General features: G+C 38.6%; 1 protein-coding gene across 1 annotated transcript in view; it reads right to left on the bottom strand.

The window, feature by feature from the left end:
• Positions 1 to 1,137: 1,137 nt before the first annotated feature.
• LURAP1L (leucine rich adaptor protein 1 like) overlaps positions 1,138 to 23,243 on the bottom strand; it is a 48,100-nt gene continuing 25,994 nt past the window's right edge. Inside the window, exon 2 of the mRNA XM_027964558.3 lies at positions 1,138 to 1,876. Coding sequence (XP_027820359.2) covers positions 1,502 to 1,876 — 375 coding nt within the window. The 3' untranslated portion in view covers positions 1,138 to 1,501. The remainder of the gene's footprint in view (positions 1,877 to 23,243) is intronic.

Below are 23,243 nucleotides of genomic sequence, written 5' to 3'. Positions count from 1 at the left end.
TTTTTGTCATGGGTTAAGTTTGCTTTCTCATCTCCGCTTTATTATTTAACTTCCCTAAGTACCAAGTTTTATTGTTAGAATTAGACAGGTTTAAGTTTAAATCCCAATTTTGACACTTACTGGGAGATTTGACCCAGTTACCTACCTTCTTTGTGTTTCATTTTCCTCAAACACAGAAGGGAGACAATCCTGACATCTTGAGATTGTTGTTGATGAGGATTTTATCTACAATTTATGAAAAAAGGACCTGTGTGAAATATAGACCCTGTAGATCTTAATTGGAAATTGAATAATATATAACTTGGAAATAATAAATTTGACTGTGTGTAATATGTATAATAACAAAGCAAATTTGGGGGAAATTATTTCTGGAGTATGGCCATTTTTCAGTTACAAGTAGAGTTTTTGGTTCACACTGTGAAGTGTTTAGTGCAGAAACATATATCATTACAGAGAACAGTTTGAAATCTCAATTATATTTACTCATGAGGAATCATCGAGGTAAAAGAAATATAGAAGATTAATATCACATTGAAATTTTCACTACATGAATGATATTTCAGATGTCATTCCAGAAAACAAAGAAATTATTTATTCTTCTCAGAATGAAAGGATCTATTAGGTTTTGTAAGTAAATAGTGATACTACTTCTGACTTCATTCATCCATCATCCATCCATTGTATAAATCTATGTTTTTATATATCCTATAATTGTAAAATGCTTATAGTAAACATCAACAAAATCTTAGAATACAATAAATCTAGGATACCTTAACCTCTAATCACCTTCTTACTTAATTTCAGTTATTCTTTGAAATTTGGGAGAATCATATATTTAATTACACAAATTTGTCTACAGCTTGAGTTAGAATCACTGGTGACAAAATGATCATCTACAGTATGAACACAAAGTTGAACCGAATAGATTCCATAGAGTTGGGGCTTCCTAATGGTTCTCATGAGAAGTGTGTGGTTGACGGTATTATTGATTTCACACTAGGAACTTGTGGCCTCAAAATAATGCCTAACTTAGTCCCAAGCATGTTGTCCAACCTAATATAAAAACAGTAACAAACCTCAGTGTCTTCTGGAAAACAAACCTTTGAATCATTTAAGAATACAGACAACAAAATCAACTATTATCAGACTTTGGTTTATTGTAAAATTTAGCGAAGTTTATCTTGTAATCCCTGACCCCTTGCTCTGAAAACAAAAGCAAAGATATAATTATTGCTTATTCTTTTCCCCCTACTTTATTTGTGCCACTGTGAAAGAAGGGAGAAAAATCATCGTAATAAATAGACTTAAGAGAGAAAGAGAAATCAGTCCGGATGAGAAATACTAGGAGCAATAGAAATACCATCAAGCCATTCAAAATAAGCTTCCTTTTAAAAGGTTGTCGTACTTAAAAAAAAAAAAATTCACACCAAAAATATAGCAGCGGAGAAGGAGGATAAATACAAGTTAATTGCACACCAATCCCATGCATAAAACTGGGGCATTAGCCAAAGCAGTAGTATTCAGAATCCAATTTGGGACGCTTGTACAGTGCATGTGAGTCCCCTATGACTGAACTGTCACTGAACTGGTCCAAGTCTGAGGGGGTGTGGTGGCCTGGGACATCATCTGCCAAAGTGTCCAGGTAGCTCCCAACGGAGATGCCGTCTAGCCCGTCACTGCCATCGTGGAGGCTGGTGCAGCTGCCATGTAAGGAGGTGCTCTGGCTCTCCAGTAAGCTGCACAGGCTGCCACTCAGACTGCTGCCTCGGCTGGTGATGGTGGCTTTCTCTTCAATCATCCACTTGATGGACTCGATGCTCTCGTTGATGAAGAGCAACTGGCGCATGAGCTTCCCGTCTGTGGCTCTGAGGTTAACCTGTGGAGGGCAGGGAGAGGGGAGAGACCTGCCAGTTATTCTGTGTTCTTGAAAGACCCCAGAGTCATTTAAATTCTGCCTCCTGCAGTCCATCATTTTACATTCAGAGAATAAAATACAAAGTTACTTGAGCACAGGATCTTTTTGAAAACTGCTTACAAAGGGTAGGAGTCATACTCAAAGAACTCACCTCCTTCCAGCCCTAACAGGCTCTGAAAGGGACTATAAACTCTCACTGCATCTCTGACCCTCACCAAGCTACCTGGAAATATCCTATTGAATGACAGATTCTGTCCAGAGACTTGTTCTGTCTATGCCCAGATTGTTTGTTGTTGTTTTAGTTGCTTAGCTGTGTCTGACTCTTTCGTGACCCCATGGACCGTAGTCCTCTATGCATGTGATTTCCCAGGCAACAATACTAGAGTGGGTTGCCATTTCCTTCTCCAGGGGATCTTCCTAACCCAGGGATTGAACCTGTGTCTCCTGCATTGGCAGGCAGAATTCTTTACCACTGAGCCACCAGGGAAGCTCAGATTTAATAGTTTATCCTTGTTAATTGAGAGTATGTGTACGGATATTGAGAGAAGGGGGGATAGGAATCTGTAGAAATTAAGGAATCATCATCATCATTGTAGCAGCTCCTATTTTTGAGAGATTATGTCACAAACACCATTTATAAAAGCTCAACACGCATTATATTGGGTTGGCCAAAAAGTTTGTTCAGGTTTTTTGATGTTATGGAAAAACCCAAGCGAACATTCGGTCAACTCAATGATAACCCTGTGCCTTATGTATTATTATTTTTATCCCTCTTTTATAGATGAAGAAACTGAAATCTGAAAATAAAAAATTAAGAGTACAGAAAATGTCTGCACCTTTTATGACTATACTGACAAATATGTAGTGCTGAGTAATGCTTTCATGTTTAACAGGAACCAAATTGTTTCAATATTTCCTGAATCCAAGAGGCTGATAAATGAGGCTGATCTACTTTACACGATGAAGTGTACAAGTATTTTCTGTAGATTTCATTATTTCCTTCAGATGTGTCAAGAGCAGCTCCAATCAAAACTGGGATATGAGACTGGGACAGTTCCCTTAAATGACTTCTAGGTATGTAGTCTTTCTAATGGTTTTAAATTACTTCAGAGAAATCTGTCTTCTTAGTTACAAAGCAGAATTTCTCTGTAGGCCCTTCAGTTCAACAGGAATATCTGTTAACATGAAGGGTGTTTCTGAAGGAAGTAGGGGGAGAGACGCTACAAGATAGCCCTTGTTCTGGTTGGAATTGAAGAGATAAGGCTCCTGCAGAGATTCCGGTGGACTGGACTGTGAGGCAAGGACAGATTTAGCCACCAGAGGTCCTAGTCACATTCATCAGGGTTTAAATGAAATTCCAGGTTTTTTCACCTGAGGTCTTTTAACCCAGGAGACTGGACCTTGCTTATTCTCTCTTGAACACACAGGAGAATTCAGATTTGCGCGTTTCTAGAATTATCCAAGGCACTCAGTTGTGAGTGACTCAAGTCAGAAGAGAGAAAGAAGCTTATATATGCATTTATATTGTAAATGTATTTCTAGGAAACAATCCATCTCTGAAAGGGAACTTTGGATTGAGTGAATGTGACAGATAGCCATTAGGAGAGATGAAATTTCTAGGATGACTTCAGAGATTTAAGATTGCAGGTAAACTACATGTGTACTACATATGTATACAAATGCTCACGTATGTATGTATGAAGTATGAAGTATAATTTAAAACCTGTTAATCTATCTAGGATATTAAATAAAGTGACTTAGGAGACTGCCTTATCTTCTCTAAGAAGTGTACCAAAAATTCTTAGGCAGTCAGCAAGGAAAATCAATTTTCTCTGAGCCATTCATGAACAGAGCTTAGTAAGTCTTGAGATGGTTTTCTATTTGTGGTGTTGTCTCAGTGACCTTGCTTTAAGGTTGTGTGGGGGAAGGAGGTTTTGTGGCAATTTTTTATATTTGAATTTACCCCCACACCCTATGAGTCATCAAAATACTGTTCAAATTACAAGTAATACAACAAATATTTACAAATCATCAACAATTTGCTTACGTCCACAGAGGAGCCAGGAAAATCAATAGAAGTCAAAGTCCTACAAAATTGTTCAGTTAAGCATCTGTAGCCGATAAAACATGCTGTGCCCATTGTAGGCACAGTGCAATGGAAGTGTGACCATTTCCCAATAGCTCCCCAAATGAATCACAGCTGCATTTGTTCACATTCCCACCCTGTCCTGTCAGAATGTTCCTGCGCATGCCCAGATCTGGACATATTCCCTGTTACTCCCTTCACTTGAAATACTTGACTGTTTTCCCTTCCAAATCCTCCCCATTCTTGAAGTCCTAATTCTTCCGTGAAGTATCTCTTCTGCTGGCCTGTTTACCCTCTACTGTATAGTTTGTATCTGACAATCTACCTTAATTGTGTACACTTATGTTGCTACCTATTATTGTGTCTTTCAGCTGTTTCTTCAGCTAAGCTTGCAGTTCCTTAAAAAAGCCATGTCTTACGTTTTGTCCGTCTCTTATGGTCTGTTTTAAGGATGGATTGATTTTGCGGAGGGGAAATAGTCGCAATTTTAGGGTCTGAGAAAGTTCAGCCCTTAAGACAATGATGCACATTCCCAGCAACTGTGTCACTGGAGGGCTAAAACATACTTACACTTTTTTCCAGCAGTTTTTGTCTGAGCTACACAGTGGCTACATCACATAAGAAGTGTTCACTTTTGTTGAGCAATATGAATGAGAGGGGAGTACACTCTGAAGTAACAAAAGCTTCCTTTGACCATGAAATGATTTATTTAAATAAAAAAATTCTTTTCTTCTGAAAGCAAACATTCACAGGCCATTGAACCACTGTAGGGGAAAATATGACGAAAGCAAGTCACTAAGAACGTGTTGGTCCGGCTGATAATGATTACCCACTTAACTGCATCTAACCCTGTGTCCTCCTGGGGAGAGAGTAAACAGCTTCCCACCGTGGGAGCCCTGAGCCATTCGGTTCCCATGGCTGTCTGCCTGTCACCTGGCACTCCACCTAATAGTGCTTTCTCCTGGAATTAAGGTGCAGTTATGCTCCTCCTGATGAACCTTCGAAGCAGGAACGATCCACCACCAGGACTAAATCACCATGTGGCTGCTGTCTCCAGCAGCTGCCCTGCCTTCCCTCACTGTCATGCACACCAGTCCTTAGGAAGTCTGCCCATCCATTCAGAAGACAGCAGTCTTGCCCAGTGGGCAGAAACCTGTGTGGTTTTCTCACTTGAGGTCTTACAAGATCCCAGGACGTTTCTCTGAGGACAGTGGTTGTTGGGAGGACTTCCTCATGGTCTGAGTCTAAGTGACCCTTCCTTGGAGAGCCCCTTCCTGATCAATCATAGTATCTAATTCTTATGCTTAGTTGTATACAGCATTTCTATATTTTTATATTCCCTTCATAATACTTATGACTAATGGAAATCATCCTACTTATTACTTGTTTACTTTTTATTTTCTGTCTCCCATATGAGCATGTAAGCCATCACAGAGGGCAGGGGTCTTGGTCTGTCCTGTTCACCACTGTGCCCAAGACCTCTAAGAGTGCTTAACGCAGAGTGGATGTACAAGTCTTATTTGTCCAAGGCCTGAATGATTGCCATAAGCTGAACCATCTGTCAAGAATGCTCCTCCCTTGAGTTTTGCTATAAGTCAGTAATATCATAGGGCTTCCCTAGTGGCTTAGATGGTTAAGAATCTGCCTGCAATATGGGAGACCCAGGTTCAATCCCTGCATTGGGAAGATCCCCTGGAGAAGGGAATGGCAACCCACTCCAGTGTTCTTGCCTGAAGAATCCCATGGCAGAGGAGTCCATGGGGTCACAAAGTGTCGGACACAGATGACCGACTAACACTTGCTAGTGATACAGTGCTTGAGGGGAAAGAACAAGGTAGCAAGAAAGAGCTCTGCAGTATTACAGCATTCCAAGCATGAAATCCCACTCTCACCGATTCACAGAGTTCAAACACTGAGTAACTAGGTCAAAGTTATTCCCAGCTTAAATATACAAGTTACAACATAGTATCTCTGAAAGGAAGTGGGCTTCACATGTAAATCACACTCCAAGCATTATTCTATAAACACTTAGTGAAAGAAATTAAACAAAGGGAACAAACAAATAGGATGCTACCAAAAAATATTTTTTGTAAGGTTTGCATTAATTGATCCAAAGAGATGTCAATGTCCTTTCCTCTTTTCCTCTTCACTTGTCACCTCTGGCCCTTAGTTATTGCAGTGCAGCCCATCTTCATAATTAATAAGCCTCTCATGCTTTGAAACTGTAGCATAATAGGTCTCTCAACTCTAGACAGAATGGAGACTGAAATTTCATGTCAATTATGATCAGAGAACTGGTATATAGAAGAACTTAATGGGGGGGGGTCTTGAAAAGCAAATATTCTTAATAATAAACTTTTCCAGATCTATGTTTTTGTCCAATGTATCATTTTACTACTACAAAATTACAAAGGTTATGAATTGTCTCACTGGAATCCAAGAAAGAGAGAATACAGTCATGCTTTCACTTCATCATGAAGTTGCCAAATAAATTGACTTCTTTGGTGGTGGTGTATAAGGAACCCAGGGCAGAGCTCTGGCCTGTCATTGTTACAGTCTACCTTTGGGCAAGGTGACTTGGCATATACAATCTTCTTATATAAGAAGAAGAATCCTGGGGATTAATTTTGAGCTCTGGTGAGCTCCTGGACTCAATAGACATAGTAAAGCAGTCTGTGAACAAAGTCTTATTTCTGCCCAATATTTAAAATGTAATTCAGCAGAGAAATCCACATATACTTTTCTCTGCTCTCTGTATTTAGGTTTCATTGAAAATGTTATAGGAAGATTCTGTAGATCAGATCATCTCAGGATTTCCCTTCACTCTTAACAGTCTCTGATTGTCATTCCTGTGGCCGTTTGATTACTAAATTGTTTCTGCTGTGAGAGAATCATTCAAGCCATACAGGAGACAGAGCAATTAATTTACTGCTCCATTTCTGGCAAATTACTTAGCTAGTAAAAGCTCATGGCTAAAGTTTGAGCTCTGTGTGAATTTTAATCACCTTATCAGAAATTCTGTGGCGATAGTAATTTTAGCTCTTGCCATTTGGGTTTCTCTAAAAGTAATATTTGTGTTCTGTGCCAAGATAAACATACATACCATGTTTAATGGATCTATATATTAACTGAAATGGGTGAGCTGCTGAATATATCTGCCAAATAGGGACACTGCTCACTCCTTCTTGTCATCCTGCAGGCTTGCGTAGCACCAGTGTTCATATCTCTCACAAAGCTCTCCTGTACCATTCTTATCTTTTTATTTATGGGAATTGACTAGTCAGATAAAAGCAGGCCATCTCCCAGTTATGCAACCTACTGTAAAATCCACAGTATCCATGACCCAAATCCCAAATGCCCAGCAAGCTGTTATAGGAAGAAGACTACTTTGCAAGCGAGTTCGTGATCATGAATATAAAGGAAGGAGAATAAATTAGATTTGCCTTTTAATGTGACGCCCTAATCCTAGTGTCTAAGATGAAAAAACCAATCAGCATTTTTTTTTCCAAATTTCTAATTGATGGAAGGCCTTTTTTCTAGCTGTATTTATTTCTAAATATCTAAAAAAAAAAAATCAGAAGCATCTAATGTACTAAATTAAAAGGCTGTTGTAAAGATACTTAGAATATTGTTTCTCCAATAGTTTATCCCAGTTTATCTGCATGTTCCCTTTGTATAACCTCCTCTTGTCTAAATGTACTCCTTCCTCAAATTCACCACATCCTCAATTTGAAGAATACAGATTTCCTGTCTACTCATCCTTAAAATTTCCAGCAGTTTTATTAATAGCTGTATTTCTAAAGTACTCCTGTTTCGTCCAGAGGACCCTTAAGGATGGCACCATCTTACTGCAGTCTGAGAAGACACAGTATAATACTTGCATCCAATGCTTCGGGTTTAGAATGCTTTAGGAGATGAGCATGCAGCATTTGCAAGTCAGAGCTAGTCTGCCAAAGTTTTCCTCTGCTTTCGTAGCCAGTTCAAAATTTACAACAGAATTTGTTTTGAATTGGGAAACAGAGGATTCCATTTTTCTATCAGTCAGCTTTGTCTTCGTCCATTTGAATTGTTTTTATGTGGAACTGAACAATAACTAAAACAGTTCACTGTTTTCCCAAAACCTCATAGAGGGGTAATTTCCCCAAAGACTAAATTACATACATAAAAACACTATCATCAGCACAGCTGACCAATTGATATTGTTTTGATAAATCAGATAGCTGCATCTGGTTTATCTGAAAGGGGCACATGTGACTCTCCTGAATCTTGAACATAAATTCCTGCCATCAAGCCTGCTCATGAGATCTGTCTAGTGTCTGCTGGTGAGTCCTCTGATTACCAAAGTAAGACAGAGAACTCTACAGCCTTATTCGGTCAGGTTTTAGCTCCAGCTGATACTTAGATGCCTGTGATGAAAACTCTTTTACCATAACCTAATACAGTGAAAATTTTTTTCTTGAGAGATTTCAATATGTATATGCAAAGTATAATTCTGGCTAATGTATGAGACTATAAATCACCTGAGCTGAAATTCATTTGGAATGATGTCACTGAAACATGGACTCCCCATATTTGTAATAGAAGAGCTCCCACACAGAACACAGACCAGAAGAGTTTCTGCTAACTTATAATAAATGTTCTTTCTGCATGTTCATTTTTCTAATTTAGAATTTAAAGTGCGATTTTTACACGGAAGGGTTGGATTTGGTAACGTGCCGCCCTGTGATTTGTATCGGCTGTGTCTCCAATGGGAGGGAAGCAGGAGGCAGGGTGGTTTGCTGGGAAATGTTGAACGGTTGGCTCCCTGGAAAGCTACACACACACAAACACGCATACATGCATGTAATAGAAACTGTGCTGATACAAATAATACTAAAATATTTTTATAAAATATATATAATTTTTATAAAATATTTTATAGAATAAAATATACAGTACCTTTTATTGTAAACTTCATGTACTGTAACTGATTCTCAGAGACTCCTTTTGTTTATTTTTGTTGAATTATTGTACGTACAGCAACTTCTAGTTTCAGTCCAACCATAATTGAACAAATAGAATTGATCTCAGTCCACTAACTCTTTTCTAAATAATTTTTCTTCCTTAAGCCTGATATGTGATCTGTTGTTTAACCATTTTCCACCCTAGTGCAAATTATATTCATTAAATTGAAAACTGTTTCAGCCTCAGCATGAGTTACATCTGAGCTTTATGGATTTGTCAGTGATGGGAGCAATTTGGCTGAGTTGGATGAGTTTTTGACTGCATAGAGAGCATTTCCCAGTAATTTTTTTGTGCTATGGATAATATAATAGCTAAGGACATGACACAGTTTTAAGTTGAATCTGTAGTATCAACATTTTCCCCATTAGATCATTTTCCCCTTAAGATCATTGTCTTAAGATAATCAACAAAGTTAAGTCAAGTTCTGATTTATGAAGTTTTACAGTTTCTATGCTGTAAATACTCCTACAATGGCCAGTGTCCAGCTGCCAACATGATGTCACTAAACATACAGTTGGTATGGAAAGGAATTTTATCTTTTCCCCTAAGTAGAATTTGAGAGAGATGTAAAATATTTACACCAAAGTTATTAGTGGTCTTTTATGGAAAGGTTTCAAATACTGAATACGATTATTCTTTAAGCATCATTGAGATATAAAATCTGTTTGGAAAGGGAATAATCAAGATACTTAGAACCCACTTAGTATTTATATTTCTATATTCTAATTTCTCATGGATTTATTTCCAAAATATGCTGTGCACTTCTCCATCTCTGTAACTAGAACAAAGTAGTAGAACCAAACAGAATCAAATAGTAGTAAGAGGCCACCACCATGAACAGAGTTTTTCTAATTCAGAGTTATTCACCAATGCACTTAGGGGTTACTGAGGTAATAGCTTGTTAGTCCTTTTTTCATATGGTCCCTTCTTATAAAAGTGCTCAATTTTCTCTTCCAGTAACTACTAGATATTGATATTGGATCTGTTTGCCATAGTTCTTATGCTGCTTTTTCTTCCTCAGTCCATTAATTCTTTCTAATCTGCTATCTGCAGCCCAGCAGTACTTCAGGAATACTTCAGTAACTATAATTTTCCTATTTGTTGAGTATGAGAGAACTGAGTTGCAAGGAAAATTAACCTTTGCAATTCTTAGAAAGTGACTTTAAGCAGTGAGTAAAATTAGGTGAAGAAGCAGCCTCTGCAAAGAGTAAAGTATGTGGGCCTTGCTTCCTGGAGCAGTGCTTCTTGACATACACATTCCCTTGGAGTCTTGTTAAAATTCAGATTCTCTTCACTAATTCTGTGATCCTGCATTTCTAACAAGCCCTCAGCAGATGCCAGTACAGGTAGGCAGCCTCTAAGATGCCTCCCAGTAAGACCCCCTCTCTCCTGGTATCTATATTCTTGTGTAATTCCCTGCCCGAGTGTAGACTGGACCTTTCGACTGGTTTCCTAGGAATACAGTATGGCAAAATGATGGGATGTCAGTTCTGAGAAAATATTACAAAAGTACTGTTTTCTGTCTTGGGTACATTCCTCTACTTGCTGAGAGGAGACGCATCTGCCAGGCTGTGAGGTGTACTACTGTGAGATCTCCATGATAAGGAACTGATATCTCTGGACAATAGTTAGCAAGGGGCTAGACGCTGAAGAATTGATGCTTTTGAACTGTGGTGTTGGAGAAGACTCTTGAGAGTCCCTTGGACTGCAAGGAGATCCAACCAGTCCATTCTGAAGGAGATCAGCCCTGGGATTTCTTTGGAAGGAATGATGCTGAAGCTGAAACTCCAGTACTTTGGCCACCTCATGCGAAGAGTTGACTCATTGGAAAAGACTCTGATGCTGGGAGGGACTGGGGGCAGGAGGAAAAGGGGATGACAGAGGATGAGATGGCTGGATGGCATCACCGACTCGATGGACGTGAGTTTGAGTGAACTCCGGGAGTTAGTGATGGACAGGGAGGCCTGGCATGCTGCGATTCATGGGGTCGCAAAGAGTCAGACATGACTGAGTTACTGAACTGAACTGAGGCCTGCCCACTACTACTGCCTGTGTGAGTGAGCATGACGCAGTGAGGGGGCTGTGAAATGACTGCAGCTCCATCTGATGTGCTAATTGCAGACTTCAAAGAGACTCAAGCCAGAGACACTCGGTTTACCTGTGCCAGACTTCTGCCTCACAGAAATTGAGATAACACATTTGCTGTTTGCCTTGGTAAAGTTTGGAGTATTTGTCACACAGCATGGATAAACATACATCAATGCCATTGGTATATGGGCTACACTTTGAGTAGCAAGGACCTATATATCTTTTCTATTTGTGGATAATTTGGGGTGATAGATGCTGGACCACCATGTCTGTGGAATGCTACTCTCCTGGCATATTGTTTTATAGCTTGAAAAAAGTAAAAAATTGAGTAAATAGTGAAATATACATTGATGGAGACAAGAAATGTTACAAAGAAGTCATGGTCTTCTTTGAGGGGCCATCTGCATCACCCACAGGACAGATGCATGGTTTATTATCCTGAAGGCGAAATGACAAATGATATCTCTGATATTCAGTGACACAGATGATGCTTTAAATAGAGATCACTTATAAATAATACTCCTATAATTTGAGGACCATAAAAAGTAGGGTATGCAATGATAAGATAATAAACTTAGATGTTAACATTCAGATAGCTTAAGAACTTAGAATACACTAAGACTAGTGACATCTTTGAGTTTTCAACACTGACAAGTTGACTAAATTTTAACCCTGCTTTTCTGAATTCATTTAATTTGAAGGATTCACTTTAATGTGTCCTCACTAGGGGAAAGAAAGGAGGAGATAAGGAAAGCAACGAATGTGTTTATTGTCTCCTATGAACCAGACTTTGTGTTTCACATATTAACCCATTTTTTTAGAAAGGGCCTCTGTAGAATGGTCCTTGTGCATAGGGAATATAACTGAGACACAAACCTTTTGTTAGAACCATTCGTTTTTTAGCTAATGTTGATAATTTTATAATATTTGGAATGCTCCCTTTTATGATGAAGATCAGTTTTATTTTTCATATGATGCCTAAACACCAACTAAATATTGACATTTGGGAAAATTTGGGTGGGGCTCTCCAGAACATGAGTTGCAGCGCAGCAGTGATCTCACTCTATAAAGTGTGGCCAGTGAGAAACAACTCACTGATAATACACTGACTTTCTTATTTAGTGATTTTGTCTGATTAAAAAAATCTTTAGGAATATTAAACATATCTTCCATTTATTAGTTGCTTCCTATATATCATGTCTTAAATATTAACTTATATATTTAATGTCATTATCATAATAAATCTGTAAAGCTGATTATGATTCTCACTGTGGTTCGAGTCTGACATATAAAGAGGTTGAAAGTTATCACTCCTGTTTCTCCATCTAGAAAAAAACGGAATAAACTGAAGATCAACAACTCTTCTTACATCCACCAGAGACTTAAGGTCACAGGGTAAACTGCTGCACCCAGGAGACAAAGAAGTGGAAACAGAGAATCTTTGCTTACCAAGAACAGATGCCCAGAAGCAGAAGGCCCTGGCTGGAGTTAGTAGGAAAACTTAAAACTATAATTGAATTGCTGGAGATTCATTGTAGACTAGCTTGAGAGTTAAAAACTCCACATTAAAAACTTCAGGGGAAGCCCCACAGTTTCATGAGTTTTATCTGCAGCAGCGCCACTAGGTCCCAACTTTCCCTGATGCTCTGATAGGGGCAGGAGCAAAGTAACCATTCTAAAATATGCCCAAAGCTCTCTATTCTCTTTCTCAGGGCCTGCTGTCAAGGAAAACTATTTACCAGAGCCTCACTGACTGGGGTTTTCCCAAAGCCTAACCAACCTTTTTTGTTGTTTAGTCACTAAGTCATATCCAGTTCTTTTGCGACTTCATGGACCAGGCTTTTCTGTCCATGGGATTTCCCAGGCAAGAACACGGGTGGGTTGCCGTTTCCTTCTCCAGGGGATGTTCCTGACCCAGGGATCAAACCCTCACCTCCTGCATTGGCAGGTGGATTCTTTACTGAACCACCAGAAAACCAACTAGGGGTGAAGAGAAATGCCCATCTCAGGCTCACAAAAAGACTGAGACCAAACCATGGACTCTAGACTGCCTCTCCTCCCTACACCACACACCATGTCAATAGGGCTCCTGAAAATAACGGGGACTGCAGCTGGAAGTCCCACAGGCCTCAGACTCTATTTAAGGAAACTCTAGGAAAACCCAAAGACAAAAAAAAAAAAAAAAAAAAAAGACCAAAAAAGAAAAGATACTAGAGGAAGTATTAGTCTCTGACACCTACAGCTAACAGTAAACACAGTTTAACTCCTATTCAGATAAATATAAAACCTCACATTTTGGGTCTCTCTCAGTTCCTTTTATATCATACACAGCTTGCAACAAAAAATTACAGGACATTCTGAAAAGCAGAAAGTCTGAAGAGACAAGTCATGCATCAGAACCAGACTCAGATATGGTACAGATTTTGATATTATTAGACTGGGAATTTTAAGTAAGTATGATTAGTTTGATAAGGAATCTAATATAGAAAGTAGACAACATGCAAGAAGAGGTGTGTCATGTGAGCAGAGAGATAACATTTGGACAAACAATCGAAAGGAAATGCTGTAAGTCAGAAACACTGCAACATAAATGAATTATTTTGGTGCATGTATCAGTAGACTGGACACAGCTAAGGAAAGGATTCATGAGCTCAAAGAGCTTAACAGTCTCTTCAGCAATGTGTTGAAGCATAGCCTAAGAGGCTTACCAAAGCATAATTTAATTACCAATGGAGAGATATGCTTGTATGACCTGTAATTTACTACTAATTTGGCTCAGACTTATAAATTTGTAAGTTGACGTGTAGATTTGTGTTTTGAAGACCTGAAAATGATTTTGGCCCAGTGGAAAGAAAAACATCTCAAAGCTATGGTTTTATTGTCCTGTTTGATGTTAAACGGCTTTGTGTCTAAACAGATTATTTCATATATCTTTCCTGAGAAATTACATAAACTCCAATTCTCTTTTGGGCCAGCTGTATCATCTTGCTGCTTTTTTCATTAAATAAGCTAAATAAATCTTCAGCAAGTGCTCCCTCTATGTTTGTATGAGAACCATGTTTTTAACTATTTAAAAATTACACTTTGATAGGGTTGGAGGTTGCCATCAAAATTCATTGTATGCCTGCCTGCTGGAACGGGTGAAACAGTTCCAAGAAGGGGCCTTTGGAGTAAAATTCTGACTCTCCATTTTCTTCTGATTTGGTGCCTTTTATTCTGGTTTTGGCTAATAGTTACCAGTTTTGGTTAACTCAATGTTTAGGTAATGTCCATTTTCTCAACTGGGTACTGAACACTCCTGTATTAAAAAAAAAAAAAAAAGTATGCAAAACCAGCCAATTCCAGGAACTCATGCAATGAACCAAGAGGCCAGTCAAGGTCCCATAATCTATAAATGATTTCCTGTTTGGGGTAGCACTAACTGGCAATCTGGTTTCATGATGTATTCACTTGGGATCTCTATAGGATGATGGGAATCTATTCTCTGTTGGGCGAGAGATGACACAGAGTTTGGTCAGTTGGTCTATATTGTTTGTCTTTTGTTGTGCTCAAATCCACGTAGAAAATATTATTTCCACTGAAAAGGAGAAAAGCACTTTGAGAATGTGCGTTTTGTATTTTCTACCATCCTGTGCCTAGGGTGGTAGAACTGAAGTTTTAAGTCCTGTTGGCGGCTGTGTATTTGACAAAAACCTTTTACTGCTCACAGATAAGAAAATGAAATATTTCTCTACTTCTAGAATAAATTAAGTTATAGTGTCTTAGGAAAAAAGAGAATTTTCTCATTAGAGATACTAATAAATACTTGGAAAATTTAATATTCTCAGAATTCCAAGAATGTAAATTGAACTTTAATATTTTGAATGTACTGACATTTTTAAGGGAAAAAAAATCCTTCAAAATGTTAGCTTAGAAATATCAAAGTGAATTTTTAGACATGAATTGGTTTGGTAAATGTCTTTTCCTTGCTTTTTTCAATATGGAGACTAAACATGTAATTTAATTTTTCTTGTTTAAGATTTGGATTTATTTTCTAATGAAGAGACTAGTTAATGCTAACTTCCTGAATTCCTTTAACTGGTTTACTGTTGAAATAAGCTAAGGTTTCTTCCATATACTGAGATTAAGAAAATATGCAATTATGTATTCAACTATATTTTCTTGGGCTCCAAAATCAATGAGGATGGTGACTGCAGCCATGAAATTAAAAGGTGCTTGCTCCTTGGAAGAATAGCTGTGACAAACCTAGATAGTATACTAAAAAGCAGAGATATCACTTTGCTGACAAAGGTCCATATAGTCAAAGCTATGGGTTTTCCAGAAGTCATGTATGGATGTGAGAGCTGGACCATGAAGAAGGCTGAGCGCTAAAGGATTGAGGCTTTGGAACTGTGGTTCTGGAGAAGTCTCTTGAGAGTCGCTTGGACAGAAAGGATGTCAAATCAGTCAATCCTAAAGGAAATCAATCCTGACTATTCATTGGAAGGGCTGATTCTGAAGCTGAAGCTCCAATACTTTGTCTGCTGATGCAAAGAGCTGACTCACTGGAAAAGACCCTGACGCTGGGAAAAACTGAGGACAAGAGGAGGAGGAGGTGACAGGATGAGATGGTTGGATGGCATCACCGACTTGATGGACATGAGTTTGAGCAAACTCAGGGAGATAGTGCTGGACAGAGAAGCCTGGTGAGCTACAATCCTTGTGCTTGCAGGGTCAGAAACAACTTAGCAACTGAACAAAAACAATATTAAGTTATAATTCTTAACCTTTTTTATTCAACTGTAATTGTGTTCTGTCAGTTCAAACATAATTTGGAGGACATGAATTATAGAACTTTAATATAAATCAAGTTAATAAACAAAAAGTTATGGCTATAAATAATATCTAAGGAAAATAGAATTTTCAGATGTATCACCAGTTGTTATGTATATCATTGCTTTTTATTTATAGAGTGGCTGAATCTTTGGGTCATTTTAATAAACATATTTTTGCATCCACGAAAGTGTTAAAGGTGTACACTCGGCTGTGAAGATCTTATAAAGTAGTTGTGTAAGCTTTGCTGGTCTCCTTCATGCTTGTGTGTGACAGTGGTTACTCTCCAGTCTTTCTCTGAAAGGTTAGTAAGTTTGATTAAAACCTATGGCTTATATAGGTGGTTCAGACTAGACTAGAAATAATCATGGCAAAGAACTATAACTAAGATATACTTTTGGTTGTCAAAAAAGAAGAGTATTTTTGTTCTCAGTAAAAGTGGTTTGTTCCAGAATGTGAAAGGAGATAGTAAAGAATAGAGCTTGAATTGAAATTGAAAACTGACTATACCAAAAATTCCAAAATTATTTGCCTTTAAATATCATATCTACAAAGGCTTCCCTGGTGGTTCAGATAGTAAAGAATCTGCCTGCAATGCAGGAGACCCAGGTTTGGTCCCTGAGTCCGGAAGATCCCCTGGAGAAGGAAATGGCTAGCACTCCAGTATTCTGCCTGGAGAATTCCAGGGACAGAGGAGCCTGGCGGGCATATATAGTCAATGGGGTTGCAAAGAGTCAGAAATGACTGAGTGAATAATACACAAAGAATTATACGGGGAAAAAGTAGTATAATGTGTAAAAATGTCGGTAAAATTTGCTCAGTTTTGATGGCTTTATTAGGAGATAAAATTTTTAAATCTAAAAATACATTTAAAATAATGAATAACAACAAATTTCATTAAATGTTAAACAGTTTAGTTATTAAAGACATTTAGTCAATATGTTAGGAAACAAATTTTTAAAGGAGTTTATGGATGAAATACTACATTACCAATGCAAAGCTCAAAGTTGCTTTTTTGCCTTCTTCTGTTGGAATGAAAAATTGGTGTAGAATTTAGTTTGCTCTTAGTAAGAGATAGTAAAATGTCATTCTTCTGTTATCTGCCCAGATAGTAGAGATGCCTTATCTAACCTGAACATTTTCCATTCTTTGGGCTGATTTTGGCTTGTCCTTGAAAAAAAAAAAAAAGTTACTTAAAGAATTACTTAAAATTGTGACGCATTCTTAATGCCAAACAATGACCATTCATTGTTTCTAAGCACATAATGCTAGTGTTTTAATCAAACAACTAAATATATGCTAATAATACTTTAACTTTTTTAATTTTACCTTCCCAAGATAAGACCCTAAATTCAGGGGGAAATTTTTAAAATATCTTTTATGCCCAAGCTGTTCTTTATGGGCTTTGCAAAGGTCCAAGTTTGCTAGACAGCAGGCACAGCAAATGACTGAACAAGCATGTGTTCCAATAAAAGTATTTACAAAAACATGTGAACTGGATTTAGGCAGTGGCTGCCAGGGTCCTAGTCTTACAGGTATTAAAACAAACCAAAAAAAAAAACAAACAAAAAAAAAAACAAAAAACCAAAACAAAAAACAAAACCCACCACATCCTAATGAATTTAACTCAGTATATTTTTTTCAGGGACTTATTTGACCTCTGTGCCTCTATTCTTCCTTTATCCACCTTTTCCATCCTTACGGTTTCCCCTCATTAAAGGGCTAAAGACACCTTAGCATATGCTTGCTTTAGGTTTGTATGAGTCATTTTTTTCCCCTTTATTTTATTTTATCTTTTTTTTGGAATAATGTGCTTTGGTAGACTCAAACAGAGCCACCGCCAGAAATCTACGTAGAAAAGGCATAAATGCAGATGGGTCCAGGAAAGTATATGCAGCATAGACGATGTATGTGAAGGAACTGAAAAATGTGACTTTGTGTGACAAAAGTTTCTGTTAAGTATGTATCACTAAGTCTTTAACTCCTTTTTATCTTTAATCACTTTTAATCTCTAATTTATTCCATAAAAAGTTGCCTTTATTGCGTAAAAGAACATGCATACTCTGAATTTAATACTTTAAGTAATACTCCATAAGCTTTGTTTCTTCTGGGTGGGTCAAGGTGAATTCCAGGAGGAAGGAATGGATTAGCTCTTCATTTTGGCTGGCTTCCCCTCTCTCTGATTATCTGTGATTCAGCATATATCTAGTATTGTGATGATCCAGTGCTCTTCATTTTACTGAGAGCTTTACATTTTCCACAAATAGCTTAATGATATCTCTGTGCCCAAAGATTATCAGTAACTAAATTTATATGCTTCGATCTTTAGTGTTTTAGAAACTCAAATGTTTAAACTGCCCCTTTGCATGATACTATTTTGAAAAATTATTGTGTTTGCTTTATTTTAAATGAAATTTTTGAGCTCTTTAACATTGCCTCAAATGCTATATTCATTTTCCCAATTTAGTACTCTCCTAGAATTTTACTCTAATTAGATGATTTCACCTGGATGTGTAAGAATTTGTTCTTCTTTGAACAGTGAGGTAGTTTGTCATGTTTATATCTACACTGATCTATTTCTGGAAGAAATCACATACAATGCGTTTAAAACAGAGGTGATGGCGGAGTTGTTACTTATTGACACTAGTGATGTCCTGTGATTCAATTACCCATTGATGGTGGAGTTCAGTGAGGATAGCAAGAAAACCTAAAACTTTGAGTCTAGTCTTGGTTCTATTAGTAACTTAACTTGTAACAAGTCACCTAATCTTCCCATGCCTCCATTTCCCTATTAGATTCCTTTCAGCCCTAAATTGTCTTGATTCTCAAATGTAACGTGTTAATAGTAAATGACCAGCATACACTTTGCAAAGGAAATTGGAAGTTCCTCCATTTGTCCAATAGAATGCTGTCGGGATGATCCCAGAGTTCGATTCTGGTAGATGACTACATCAGTAGAAAGAGTTTATGCAAGAACGAGGGGATCTTTCAAGATAGAGGATTTTTCAAGACATGGCAGCAACAAACTTAGTGGTAACAATCGAATATAGAGACAAATGACAAGGAAGTAGTAAGCAGGGCCTCCTCCAGTGCAGTGGGTCTGTCCTGTCCATTCATCCTAGTTTCTTACTGGGATTATTAGTACTCGCCAAATCTATAAAGGTATGTTGAATGAAGAAATGAGTGAGAATGGAAAAAACAGGTCCATATGTATATGATAATGTAGCAGAGAATAAGTGTGTATTAATTTTCTTTGGGAAAAGAGGATGTATTTCAGTTGCCTAATGAAAAACAAGATGGATTTGGATAGAGAGATGAGTACGGCTGGCCAGTCAGGAAGGACATTATAATTGGAGCCTGTAATGAGGAAAATAGGCAAAGGTCTAGAAATGTATAAGTTCACTTCCTGCTCAGGCAGTGGAAAGCCAACCAGAGGACCTGAGGATCAAGAATGTGGTTGGAGGTGGGAATGTAGTTTGAAAGCATATCATGAAGGGAGTCTGGAGTGCTGGACAAGGATAAGATGCTGTGATAGTCCATGCCTTAGAGGCGTTCACCACATTCTCTTTAACATAAGCTCTCAATCAGAGTCTCTCCTCACTGCTGTAATGTGGGTTACTAAATCTAGCTGCCCTCAAGAGAGCTTCAGAGGGCTTCCTTAGTATCTCAGGCCTATTTTTAGTACGGGCAAAATTTTACTAGCTGCAGCAACAAAAGATATTACAGAAAACAATTTGGCCATGTAGCGACATTAGCTAGGACTGGAGCTTAAACTGACACCAGAATGCTTTATTGTGTGCATCTTTTTCTTCTTGTTCAGTTGCTCAGTCATGTCCAATTCCTTGCGACCCCATGGGCTGCAGCATGCCAGGCTTCCCTTGTTCTTCACCGTCTCCCAGATCTTGCTCAAACTCTTGTCCATTGAGTCGGTGATGCCATCCAACCATCTGATCCTCTGTCATCCCCTTTTCCTCCTGCCTTCCATCTTTCCTAGAATCAGGGTCTTTTCTAATGAGTTGGCTCTTTGCATCAGATGGCCAAAATATTGGAGTTTCAACTTAAGCGTCAGTCCTTCCAATGAATATTCAGGACTGATTTCATTTAGGATTGACTGGTTTGATCTCCTTACAGTCCCAGGGACTCTCAAGAGTCTTCTTCAACACCACAGTTTGAAAGCACTAGTTCTTTGGTGCTCACCCTTCTTTATGGTCCAACTCTCACATCTATACATAACTACTGGAAAAACCATAGCTTTGCCTATACAGACCTTTGTTGGCAAAGTAATGTCTCTGCTTTTTAATATGCTGTCTGCTAAGTCACTTCAGTTGTATTCGACTCTGTGCGACCCCATAGACGGCAGCCCACCAGGCTCCACCATCCCTGGGATTCTCCAGGCAAGAACACTGGAGTGGGTTGCCATTTCCTTCTCCAACGCATGAAAGTGAAAAGTGAAAGTGAAGTCACTCAGTCGTGTCTGACTCTTAGCGACCCCATGGACTGCAGCCTACCAGACTCCTCCATCTATGGGATTTTCCAGGCAAGAGTATTGGAGTGGGGGTGCCATTGCCTTCTCCGAATATGCTATCTAGGTTGGTCATAGCTTTTCTTCCAAGGAGCACATATCTTTTAATTTCATGGCTGCAGTCACCATTTGCAGTGATTTTGGAGCCCCCCAAAATGAAGGGGGGCTGTTCACTGTTGCCATTGTTTCCCTATCTATTTGCCATGAAGTGATGGGATCAGAGGCCATGATCTTCATTTTTTGAACGTTGAGTTTTAAGCCAGCTTTTTCTCTCTCCTCTTTCACCTTCATCAAGAGGTTCTTTAGTTCCTCTTTACTTTCTGCCATAAGGGTGATTGTCATCTGCATATCTGAGGTTATTGATATCTCTCCTGGCAATCTTGATTCCAGCTTGAGCTTCATCCAGCCTGGCATTTCATATGATGTATTCTGTACAGAAGTTAAATAAGAAGGGGGATAATATACAGTCTTGATGTACTCCTTTCCCGATTTTGAACCAGTCCTTTGTTCCATGTCCAGTTCTAGCTATTGCTTCTTGACCTGCATACAGGTTTCTCGGGAGCCAGGTGAGGTGGTCTGGTATTCCCACCTCTTTAAGAACTTTCCACCCTTTGTTGTGATCCGCACAGTCAATGAAGCAGAAGTAGATGTTTTTATGCAACTCTCTTGCTTTTTTGACAATCCAGCAAATACTGACAATTTCATTTCTGGTTCCTCTGCCTTTTCTAAATCCAGCTTGAACATCTGGATGTTCACGGTTCATATAATGTTGAAACCTAGCTTGGAGAATTTTGAGCATTACTTTGTTAGCGTGTGAGATGAGTACAATTGTATGGTAGTTTGAACAATATTTGGCATTGCCTTTCTTTGGAATTGGAATGAAAACTGACCTTTTCCAGTCCTGTCACCATTGTTGAGTTTTCCAAATTTGCTGGCATACTGAGTACAGCACTTTCACAGCATCATCTTTCAGGATTTGAAATAGCTCAGCTGGAATTCCATCACCTTCACTAGCTTTGTTCATTGTGATGGTTCCTAGGTCCCACTTGACTTTGCACTTCAGAATATCTGGCTCTACATGAGTGATAACGCCATCATGGTTATCTGGGTCATTAAGATCTGTTTTGTATAGTTCTGTGTATTCTTGCCACCTCTTCTTAATATCTTCTGCTTCTGTTTGGTAGATACAATTTCTGTCCTTTATTGCACCCATCTTCGCATGAAATGTTCCTTTGGTGTCTCTAATTTTTTCTTGAAGAGATCTCTAGTCTTTCTGATAGTATTGTTTTTCTATATTTCTTTGTATTGTTCAGTTCAGTTCAGTTGCTCAGTCGTGTCTGACTCTTTGTGACCCTATGAATTGCAGCGTGCCAGACCTCCCTGTCCATCACCAACTCCTGGAGTTCACTCAAACTCACGTCCATCGAGTCAGTGATGCCATCCAGCCATCTTATCCTCTGCCATCCCCTTTTCCTCCTGCCCGCAATCCCTCCCAGCATCAGAGTCTTTTCTAATGAGTCAACTCTTTGCATGAGATGGCCAAAGTACTGGAGTTTCAGCTTCAGCATCATTCCTTCCAAAGGACACCCAGGACTGATCTCCTTTAGAATGGACTGGTTGGATCTCCTTGCAGTCCATGAGACTCTCAAGAGTCTTCTCCAACACCACAGTTCAAAAGCATCAATTCCTCAGCGCTCAGCTTTCTTCACAGTCCAACTCTCACATCCATGACTACTGGAAAAGCCATAGCCTTGATTAGATGGACCTTTGTTGGAAAAGTAACGTCTCTGCTTTTCAATATGCTGTCTAGGTTGGTCATAACTTTCCTTCAAAGGAGTAAGCGTCTTTTAATTTCATGGCTGCAATCACCATCTGCAGTGATTTTGGAGCCCCCCAAAAGGAAGTCTGACACTGTTTCCACTGTTTCCCCATCTATTTCCCATGAAGTGATGGGACCAGATCCCATGATCTTCGTTTTCTGAATGTTGAGCTTTAAGCCAACTTTTCCACTCTCCTCTTTCACTTTCATCAAGAAGCTTTTAGTTCCTCTTCACTTTCTGCCATAAGGGTGGTGTCATCTGCATATCTGAGGTTATTGATATTTCTCCCGGCAATCTTGATTCCAGCTTGTGCTTCTTCCAGCCCAGCGTTTCTCATGATGTATTCTGCATATAAGTTAAATAAGCAGGGTGACAATATAGAGCCTCGATGTACTCCTTTTCCTATTTGGAACCAGTCTGTTGTTCCATGTCCCGTTCTAACTGTTGCTTTCTGACCTTCATACAGATTTCTCAAAAAGCAGGTCAGGTGGTCTGGGATTCCCATCTCTTTCAGAATTTTCCACAGTTTCTTGTGATCCACACAGTCAAAGGCTTTGGCATAGTCAATAAAGCAGAAATAGATGTTTTTCTGGAACTCTCTTGCTTTGTTCACATAGGAGGGCTTTTTATGTATTCTTTGGAACTCTGCATTCAGATAGGTATATCTTTCCTTTTCTCCTTTGCCTTTCACCTCTTTTTTCTCAGCTATTTGTAAGGCCTCTTCAGACAACCATTTTGCCAATTTGCATTTTATTTTCTTTTTCTGGATGGATGCAAACTCTTTCTAGGACTAATTTGCCAAACTAAATAGCCTACTAGTTCATGCTCCCGAATGCAAAATGATAGATTCATGTTTAGGAGGAACTGGGATGAGCATTAAAAAAATAAATAAATAAAAGTCTGTTTGTACATGTGAAGCAAGGCTGTTTTCTGTTTTTCAATCAGAAGCAAAGATGTGGGTGAAGTGACAGAGAAAGGCCCAGAGGTCTTGACTCC

The sequence above is a fragment of the Ovis aries genome, chromosome 2, assembly GCF_016772045.2.
Source record: "Ovis aries strain OAR_USU_Benz2616 breed Rambouillet chromosome 2, ARS-UI_Ramb_v3.0, whole genome shotgun sequence".
NCBI lineage: Eukaryota > Metazoa > Chordata > Mammalia > Artiodactyla > Bovidae > Ovis > Ovis aries.
Note: the sequence above shows the minus strand (reverse complement) of the source record. Positions and strands in the feature narration are given on the sequence as shown.